General features: G+C 39.0%; 1 protein-coding gene across 1 annotated transcript; it reads left to right on the top strand.

Annotated features, from left to right (window-relative positions):
- Positions 1–5,156: 5,156 nt before the first annotated feature.
- Positions 5,157–8,335, top strand: LOC307019215 (uncharacterized protein; the record flags this gene model as incomplete). The annotated part of the gene is made up of 4 exons (XM_079649906.1): positions 5,157–5,284; positions 5,832–5,926; positions 6,340–8,109; positions 8,270–8,335. The coding sequence occupies exons 2-4, from the start codon at positions 5,849–5,851 to the stop codon at positions 8,333–8,335; spliced, it is 1,914 nt and encodes a 637-aa protein (XP_079506032.1). The 5' UTR covers positions 5,157–5,284; positions 5,832–5,848.
- Between the last annotated feature and the right edge of the window lie 2,956 nt (positions 8,336–11,291).

Genomic DNA, 11,291 nt, shown 5'->3' on the forward strand with positions numbered 1-11,291 from the left:
TCAACCACAGCTCTCTCCCCCCCTCCCCCCCTGATCTTTCTTCTCCAGCAGCTAAATTAACAGTAGGTTACTCTGAGTGACCATAGACTGTATGTGACAAGCTTACAGTTAGTGACGTAACAACACCATAAAAGCTGGTGGGTTGAAAGCAATACGGGAGGTAAAAATAGCTAGAATAATTGTGATTTATTTATTGTGGCTTTTATGTTTTTAGGTATAAAATGCTATGTAATTCAGGCTTATAGTTCACCCTTCTCTAAAAGCCTTCAACAATGACAATATTCATTGTAATTTAATAAATCCTTCCAACACACATTGTAAACAATAGCCTACTGTAAGTTAAGAAATCATTCCAATATGTAAATCTTCTGATGTAACAACAATAACATTATAAATAGTAACATAGCTGAACATGGTATTGCACATTTAGCTTTGAGTGTTACTGACCTGAGATGTTTTTATTACATGAATTAAGGTGACTGAGGCTTTTTAACATACAGGGATGCAAACTCATCAGGTATGAAAAAGGTGACAAGGATCCGAGCCCCCGGCTCCCCCACCCCACGGAATAACAGAGGATTTTAGCAGTCAGAACAACTAAAGCAGCAGTGTTAATAATAATAGAAACACCAAAGAGTCACATCTAATAGAAATATATAAAAGCATTTATTTTAAATTGTGTAGCAGTCAGTTTATAATTTTGGCAGCACTGTTGAGCATTTTGAAAATGTATTTTCATGCCTCTGTGCAAGGCTTAGTCTTTCTATCTTTATTGCCACATGGTGTAAAGTAACTAAGTTCATAAACTCAACAAGTACTATACTTGCGCACAATTTTGAGATACTTGTACTTTATTTAAGTATTTCAATGTTTTGCTACTTTGTTCTTCTACTCCACTACAGTTCAGAGGTACATGCTGTACTTTTCCTCCACTCCATGTATGTAATACCTTTAGTTACTTTACAGATGTGGATGAATGATGTGAAATATAATCAAGTGTTAATTCAGACTTTAGTTCCACCTTGAGTAAATCCACAAGCTACCCTGCAGTATACAAAGTCATTCAAACTAGCTGCACCTTTACCAGCTTTGAGAACACTTTCATGATCAATCACTATAAAACATATCATATCTATTATTCTGAAATGGACCAATCTGCACAATGACTACTTTTACTGTCGCTACTTTCACTATATTTTGATGATAATACTTTTCTACTTTTACTTGAGGAACATTTTTGAATGCAGGACTTTTACTGTAACAGAGTATTCCTACACTCTGGGACTATTACTTTTACTCAAGTACAAGATCTGAGTACTTCTACTTTTACTCAAGTCCAAGACCTGAGTACTTCTACTTTTACTCTAGTACAAGATCTGTGTGCTTCTACTTTTACTCAAGTACAAGACCTGAGTGCTTCTACTTTTACTCAAGTACAAGATTTGAGTACTTCTACTTTTACTCTAGTACAAGATCTGTGCGCTTCTACTTTTACTCAAGTACAAGATCTGAGTACTTCTACTTTTACTCAAGTAAAAGACCTGATTACTTCTACTTTTACTCAAGTACAAGATCTGAGTACTTCTACTTTTACTCAAGTACAATATATATATACTTATACCACCTCTGTTTATAGCCTATGAAAAAAACTATTAGAAATAGAAGGCTAAAGCTAACGTTAGCAGATAGTGACAATGTATGCTAGCTAGCTAGCTCAACGATTCCTTAAATAATATTGCCACAGAAAAAGTTTTCAGTTCACATCATGCTCTGCCGCTCCGACAGGGAGCTCTGCTCTGAACACCTGAACGGCCCGTTCTAACAGCTGTTCACCAGCGGTCCAGCCTGTGCCACAGTGACTCCGGACGCACAGTTAGTATTCACGAACGCACCCGTAGGTAATGTAGCTGCTGAAGCTAGACCATCATCTCGGAGCAGCAGAGCCTTATTATACATCCATGAGCAGAGCCGACAGGCAGGAAGACTCAAGCACACAGCTCGTACTTCATTATAATATATAAAAAAAGAACACCATGCGTGTCATAATGGCACATAACAGCTCACGGCCACAGATTACTCCGGGTCCCAGACCCCCCCATACCCCAATTTTTTTTATTGCAGATCTACATAAATTACACAAACAACATATTTTGGATTCAAAACGGCGAATTTCGCCGAAAGGTGACAAGTTTGCATCACTGAACATAGACAGAGCACAACTGAAACATAACATCTGAAACGATGTAACAACATAATACACTTTTTGGGGATGCTTGGGATGTGAGGAGCGAGGGATACGGCTTAGAACGGGCGTGTCGCCTGGCAGGACAGGAGAGTGTGTGCACCAGTCTGCCTTGATGCATGAATTCATGTCCGTGACACTCACTGCTGCCCACAGCTGTTTTATAGAAGGAAATTCCTTCACTTCATGAAAGTGTTTTAACCACACACACCTCTACACACACATGACGGGTGTTATTTTCCCCATAAGGAACAAGTCGCTGCAAATTATCCCGCTTCTTACACGGCCAGATTCTCAACAAAGTAACGACATGACTCCCAATATTAATTTAAATGCTTTTATGGATTTAGAAAATGTTTTTATTGATTTAAAAAATAGTTGTATGTATTGATTTAAAAAATAGTTTTATGTATTGATTTAAATTGACATGCATCCGCTAAGAAAAATAGTCCGTTGTTACCGTTTTTTAAACAGTCTGAATGAAACGGCAGCTCTCAGCTGTGTATTCACACAACTAATGGCCCATCAACCACAGCTCTCTCCCCCCCTCCCCCCTTGATCTTTCTTCTCCAGCAGCTAAATTAACGGTAGGTTACTCTGAGTGACAAGCTTACAGTTAGACACAACACTGTCATTGCAAGTGACCCTCAATTAGTTGACTTTTATGTTCAACTGCTAAATTTGTTACTGATAAAAAAGTGCTTCTACTGTACCTAATTACCTTAACACTAGAACCGCCAGAGGTTTTTGTATAGGCCTACCTAAACCCGTCAAATTCCGCTCTTAGAATGCAATTTTTAACAACATAGGGTGCTACATAACACACTTTCAGGAAAAGTCACGGACTGGGAGACTTTAATATTTTATTGAAAAAAAGTCACATTGCACACACACAACACACATCACACAGATTGACCCGATTGGCGGTTCTAGTGTTAAATAAACTCACAAATTAATTCTTATTCTTATCATTCTTTATGAGTGCAGAAATAGTCTTAAAATCAGATCTGTTTTTTAAATGAAATCTGACGGCAGGCAGTTAGCTCTGATCACCTATGATAAATGCACCGCACCTAATCGCTGGCCATTCAGCCACAGACACTGTTCGAAATGGAGGGGAGCTAGGGGGAGCTTGGCTCCCCCGAAGAGGGAGGGAGCTCCCCTGAAGGCTGACGTTGAGATAAATAGGGGGAGCCCAAAACAATCGTGCATATTTGTGTCACACAGATTAGAAATGTTGAGTTTCTGTAAATAACAGTTCTTGAAATAAATAATAGTTATTGTTCATTACAGTTTCTGAATATTTGTTTTATATTTGTGAATATGTCTGGGTGTTGCCATCTGTACGTGGCGGCACTGCATTCTTACTTACGTTGCTATGGTTATGGCGGTGATGCCGGCGCGGTATTTTAAATGTTCATATTGATATTTTTTTAACTCTGGCTTTGTAATAAAAAATATGGCAAAACGAAAACAGCCAAGCGTCACAGCTTTCGGATTCACAAGCAAAGAAGCGAAGGAGTCTAAAAATGACAACGTGAACGGAAAACAACTTTTAGTTGGCCGGCTGTAAGCGGCGTTAGGGTCGAGCTTGACAGCTCCACACCGAGGCAGAGGCCTGCCAATGCGGAGCCTGAAGAGGCTTCAACAACGGCCACATCAGCCGGCATAGTGACACCGTCTGTATTAGTAGAAGAGTGTTTTTATAGCAATTGATCGCATCCGCGCTGCTGCGCCAGTGAACAGAGCGTGTGTGTGACATATTTAGTAGCAGGATGTGCTCTGAAAAATAGGGCTCCCCGAAAGCAAATGGGTAATTCGAACACTGACAGAGCTCCCTCTATACAAATCAAACTGTAGACAGTGTGAAAGCACCTATTGTTTTAAATAATGGTCGGAATGTGACCTGTGAGCCTTCTGAATTACCGTGGGACAGCACATTCTAAACTAAAATGTTCAATCAATAAAGTAACATCTTATCTTAATAATATCTTCATATTAATAATAATAATAAATCATACAGTATGTGTCCGAAAGGGAGCAGGAGGAAGCAAACACAAAAATATACAAAAAATATACTGCATATTAAAGCAAACGATTGTAAAGGTTAAAGTATGAGCATAACAAATAAAGAAGTGTAATGTAAACATTTACATTATAATTATGATTATTTAATATATAAAGACTATATATTATTGAATTACAAGATTAGATATACTTTAGTTGATCTAAAATATTGATTTGTTCAAATGCTCTTCAAAACACAACGGAAAGTCCATGAAACTTGTCTTTCTGTATTTGTGAATGAAGCGCCATCTCCTGGTTAAAACCTGAAATTGAAAATCTGGCAACGCCCTCTTGGAAAATAGTGGGAGGGCTTAACATTCCTCTATGCTGGTCTTTGGCAGGTCGTAGGCAGGAAGCTGTAAGCTGGAGTCTGAAATTAAGTGCTACATCTGTACATGTGTATCACAGTCCTTCACATGCACTGTTGTCTTCATTATAACAAGGGGAGGGTAACAGGGAAGATGTATGATACATGGGTATTGAAACATGCTTATTATACCCCCACAGAAACACGGAAACACAGAAACACGGAAACAAAGAAAAACACTGAAACAATGAAACACAGAAACACAGAAAACACTGAAACCACTATTTTCAGAAATAAAAAAATATGTATATATGGAAAAGTACGGAGCCCTGGAGGGTTCATAGAGAGAAAAATAAATAAAACGTGGCCACGTTTTACTAAAGCGTGCGCACGAGTTACTAAAGCGTGCGCACGCTTTAATAACTCGTGCGCACGCTTTAGTAACTCGTGCGCACGCTTTAGTAACTCGTGCGCACGCTTTAGTAAAACGTGCGCACGCTTTAATAACTTGTGCGCACGCTTTAATAACTCGTGCGCACGCTTTAATAACTCGTGCGCACGCTTTAATAACTCGTGCGCACGAGATAGTTAGGTATATAATGTAGCCTACAGCACAACAGACCAGCCTTTCTCCCCGAAGCATGAAGAGGAGTTCACCTGCTTGATCGGTAAGTTAAGTTGATTATTAGCTTGCTATTAAACATGAATTGCTAGCTTAACTGTGTATTTGGCCATCTACCTGTTAGTTGTGCTGGCTATTTATTAAGCAGCCGACCGACATAGCCAACTTGCTAAGTTTAACAAGCTAATACCGGTAGCACTAGCAGCTAGGATAAATGGTGTCAACACTAGTTTTTCAACCAACTGTTCGTGGATGTAGTGATAAAAACACTTTTGATTGTGCATCAAGTGTAATGTTCTTATTTGTTATAAATAACACACGGTCTTGAATCTTTAGACTAGCTTCACTAGCCACTTTATTAGCAGTACCAAGTTACATCTTGTTCTACTCACTTCTATATGTCAATATATGTTATACTGCCACCTAGTGGTAACATATATGCATTGTAACTATGCATAAACATCTATCATTAAATCAAGTTTTTTCAATGGATTTACAATGTCACCATAACATACTTTACAAATCCACAGTTCTTTGCAATCGTAAACGTTGTGAATGTTTGCAATTTATACTTTGTTTAATCCTCTTTCCAGAGCAGACAGTTGAAACAATGGATGCTGAGCTGAGGGGTTTGTTAATTAAGCGGAACATTTCTGAGGAATTTATCCAAAAGCTGGAAAATGAAAAGGTAAGCCACTTTACATATGTACGAATGTAAAGTGTGAATTGCGTACTACCTTTCCATGAGATGAAGAACAAGTCAAAGAACTGACAATCAATATTTTTGTTGAATCCAGAAAGCACACATTTTGGCCACAGTGAGGGTTAGTGTTGCTTACAAAAATCCAAATGGATTTTCTTTTTTAATGAAATTATTTTAGCAGGGATTGAATAACAGATTGTTGGAAATTTGGCAATACAAATAAAATTGGTAAGATGTTGAACATTTTAGGAGAGTATTCCCAATTGAAAGTGAATTTGAACTAATGTGGCTCAATGGTTTTAAGAGTCAAGTCATTCATAATTCTATTATTTATTTCGGCACATTAATATGTAATTATAATCATGCTCCCAACGATTGTTTTTGGTTTTTTTCTCCAGATTGATGCATCAGTAATACCTGCAATGACGGATGCTGACCTGGCAAAGTACATCCCTAAAGCTGGAGATAGAATAGCTACTGTTGCCTTCTGCCGGCATAACAATTCATCGCTTGACACAAAGAGCAGGAAAGACACAATGCTCACAAGGCTGCGACAGAGATTGGTCTCTGGTGAGGCACCAGTACCTGCAAAAAGAAAGCCATGGGCAGGAAATACAAGTGCTAAAAAGCAAGAGAGACGGGTTGAACTTGGATGGATGGATTTCGATGGAAAGCAGAAACGGTACAAACAAGTGAAGGCAATCAATGGTGGAGGAACCAGACACCTGATCATCAGCAAGGACAAAACATTAGTGGAAATCAAAGAAATGGCTGAAAACTTGTTTTTCCCCGATGGTTTTTCAAAGGGAAAGAGAAAGCTCTCATATTATTCAACTGAAATTGAATCTTCTCAGGTACAGGTCAGCAGTTCTAGCACTGTGGATAACTTGTATGAAGAAAGCAGAGTAAAAATCCTTAGATTGTACCTTCGTACCAAAATAAGGAAAGTGGAGCTGTCCTCAGATGAAGAGGAGGCAGAGATGCAGTTAACCTCAACCCCAGTTGTAGATCTTACTGGAAGTGAGCCACATTATTCAACTGATGTACAGGGGATCGATGACATGGTTCATCAAGAGATCGATCCTGAGATTATTATTGGGGCTATGGCAAATGATGGTGTGCAGTTAGATGACACACTACCGTGGAATGACCAGCCACCACATGGATTGGGCGACCCGCAACCTGCTCAGTGGAATGACCAGCCACCACATGGATTGGGCGACCCGCAACCTGCTCCGTGGAATGACCAGCCACCACATGGATTGGGCGACCCGCAACCTGCTCCGTGGAATGACCAGCCACCACATGGATTGGGCGACCCGCAACCTGCTCCGTGGAATGACCAGCCACCACATGGATTTGGCGAACCGCAACCTGCTCTTGTTACAGAGCCATGGAATGACCAGACAATGGATGAACCTGCTCCTGTTACACTGATTATCAGGAGGGGGCATTGTCTCACTGACCTTATCAAAGCCTTCACAAACCCAGACATTTTAAACACTGAGGTGTTTATAAAGATGCGTCTACCCAATGGTAAACTTGAAGAAGGAGAGGGAAGTGGTGTGACCTGGGACTGCTTAACTGAATTTTGGACAGACTTTTATGAAAGATGCACCTTGGGAGGGAATGTAAAAGTTCCCTTTATTAGGCATGACTATCATTCTGAAGAGTGGCAGGCAATTGCCAGAATCTTAGTAGTAGGGTGGAGGATTGCTCGCTATTTCCCAGTGAAACTGGCAGTACCATTCCTTGAAGAGGCACTGTACGCCACATCCACCAGTAGCTTAAAGGACACCTTTTTGCAGTACGTGTCTGAACAGGAGAGAGAGGTCCTTGTTAAGGCTTTGGAAGACTTCAACTCTGTTGACACTGATGCACTGTTTGATGCCCTTGAAGCACATGAGTGCCAGCAGGTTCCTACCAAGGACAATCTGATCCCACTGCTTTCACAGATGGGACACAAGGCTCTCATACAGGCACCAATGTATGTAATCAAGTGTTGGCGTCCCATTGTGGTGCACTTAGCAAGTGTGTTGCCACAAGATGCCCTGAATGATGTTATACAGCAGAAATCACCAACTGGAAAAGCAGTGAAGGAGCTCCTTCAGTTCCCAGATGAGATGACTCCACCCCAGACTGCAGTTGCCCGCTACCTGAAGAGATATGTAGGTGAAGTTGATCTGAGCACCCTTCAGCTTTTCCTCCGCTTCTGCACTGGTTCCAATTTAATGGAACAAACTATTAAGATACAATTCATCGAAACCTCGAACTTCGAGCGAAGACCACAATCTCACACATGTGGCTGCCTTTTAAAACTACCTGTAGGGTACCACAATTATCCAGACCTCCGCAGTGATTTTAATAGTGTACTTACAAGCTCTGTGTGGGTGATGCATATCATCTAGACAAGAAGGAGATAGCGTCTATAGGTTGCACCCACAATTTCTACTGCAGTTATGGTTTTGAAAGGAACATTTAAAGACAGGAGATAATTTTCAAGGTGTAAAAGGCTTTCTTTCAGCATTTAACATTTTTTCTTAGCTAGGCGCTACGTTTATATATGCACTTTGAAACTTTAATTTCTAATAACTTCTTCCGGTTCCTTCGACAAAAATGCAATGCAATTTCTCCATAGGATTTTGGAAAATAGCTCGAAATAAGGTCTGTGGTTGACACACATTGAAGAGACGGATCACGTTTTGTTTAGTTGGATAATCTCCACATGTCTACCCATCTCTTATAATTTTCGAATCATAAATGTATCGATCATAAATGTATCGATTCGAAAATTATAAAAGTAGGGTAGACATGTGGAGATTATCCGGCTGAACAAAACGTGATCCGTCTCTTAAATGTGTTTCAACCACAGACCTTATTTTGAGCTATTTTCCAAAATCCTATGGAGAAATTGCATTGCATTTTTGTCGAAGGAACCCATGCGCAGCTTACTTCCGGATTTTATGATGCGTCACTGCGGTTCTCTATACATCTTTACTCATAGTCACAGTAGAAGTTATGTTATGATATCAAAGAAGATACATTTTCTGATACACAGGAGCCAATGATTGTGTTCAATAGGCACACAACAGCTACTAGATAGCTCTATGCAAAAGCATAAGCTGAGCTAAGTAAATATGCATTTATGGTTAATTGTTAGGGATTTGCACATTATGTTTTGCCTTCATTTGAAAATCCTTGCACTGCATGACATGATTGTTGTTCAAATCTGTACTATCAACATGTTGATTTGGAATAGAGTGATTCCAAAGGGCAGAATAACTATTGAAGGATGTTTTTGTTTTTATAGAATATTTTACTCCAATGTGTTAATTGTTGTTCCTGTTCCTGTTGTACACAGGTCCTATTTTAAGAGTCTATTCATTTGACTAATCTGGTCTTTCTGTTTAGCATGAATGTATTTTGAGCAAGGTAAACATTTAGTTTATGGGGGAACGTTTAAAACCTCAACGTTTACTCAAGTTCTTATGTCAGTGCCTGTTTATTGGTGACATTCAAGTTTGCCTAAGTAGGGCTTAATGTTCAAATAAGATAAAAAAAAAGCACTCCCTTTTGTATTTGTGTTGGTTTTCTTATTTGTATTTGTCAATCATGTAACATTGTTACATTGTTATCAAATACTACTTCACTGCAAGGTCAGTAATGATCCCTTTCTTTGTTTGTTTGTTCCACACAATAAAAGACGATTATTATGTGAAGCACATGGAATAAAGATTTATCATTAAAGTAAGATACATTTTCTGTTCACTGTATATGACTTTACATGAGATATCAAAGGTGAATTAATGTTTACAATACATGTCACACATTGCTAGATACATTTACCATATATACATACATATAAATGTGTATATCCTAAACTATCCAAAAGTATATAAAGGAGTTAAAATTAGCACAGCCTTAAACAGCAGTAAAATGCAACGTTAATTCAGCAGTAATATTAATCCAGAAACATCATATATAATAATAAAACACTGACAGGGAACATTTTACTGCACGGTGACTACTTTTACTATTCATACTGTTATTTACATTTAGCTGATCATACTTAAATACTTTTAAATATGTAAGGTTTTAAATGTAGGATATAGTGGAGTATTTCAACAGTTAGGTAGGGTTTTTACTTCAGTAAAGGATCTGATACTTCTTCCACCAATAGCAGAAAGAAAACTGCAACATTCATGCAGTTGCCTCCTCAAATACTTGTGGGCGAATGATATCCCTCAATGATAGATATAAGTCAAGTGCTTGTGACCTATTCATTGGGAACCCCATGCCTGATTCTTCCATTATGATTGTGCACAAATCAAACACGTCCTCGTCACATGGAACTGAAGTTAGGAACTTGCAGCTCTCTTTGCAAGTGGGTAAGTCATCACTGAATGGAACAAGAAGGTCATCTGCACCCCACAAATGAGGTGCCGTATACATGATATTAGGTATTCCTGCGGGGACATTGGCGTTTGTAGAGGGCCTGATGCGATGTGTGTTCCAAACGTGTCTTATCTCATTCAAGTCCTCCTGCAAAAAGAAATGGAAAGGGGGATAAATGGTATGTACCGTATGGAATAATAGCAAAAAAACAAAGTTATCTGATCTACTCTCGTTGCCCACTGCACACACATCATTCAAGCATAGCTTCGACATAGCGCTGTTATTTCAGAACAATGGACAGGGTTGTTGCGCGTTGGCAAGAGATTATTAGATTTGAACCTCACGGCATGCTGTACGCGATCTGATAAATAAAAGATGTAGATATATCAAACACAAAGTGATCGCTATAATAGAGCCGTATTAACAGATAATTGGCGTTATGGGTTACATCACGGTACATTCTTCAAAATCACAGGTCTAATTGTGTGAGGCATTTTTAGCGCAGACACATATTCTTACGCATTCATTATGCATGCAGCTATCAAGTGTCCTATACACTGACAATTAAGCACAACTAAACTATACATAACATAACTTTGAGTCAATTCCTTCATTATAATAAATCCTACGTTAAATGAATTGGTACACATGCATGCAACTATAGTAGGCCTACGTCTTCATTAAAGTATACCCAAAGTGCGTAAAGACTCACACAACTCATTCAACAACAACGTTAGCTATACCCTAAATAAAAAAGGCCTATATGCCAGCTGTAAATATACGTTATCAAAAATGTTTGCCAATGTCTATATAGCCTATTTATATATAAGTTAATCATGTCTATGCATTAACATTGGACATTGGTAGGCTATGATTGTCTGGCAAGTTGTCAGAAAACGTAGTGCGGCTTTTCGTAAAACTGTTGTGTGACTCGTTACGAATGTTGGGCAGACTG

Source organism: Notothenia rossii (genome assembly GCF_949606895.1).
Source record: "Notothenia rossii genome assembly, chromosome: 1".
Lineage (NCBI taxonomy): Eukaryota > Metazoa > Chordata > Actinopteri > Perciformes > Nototheniidae > Notothenia > Notothenia rossii.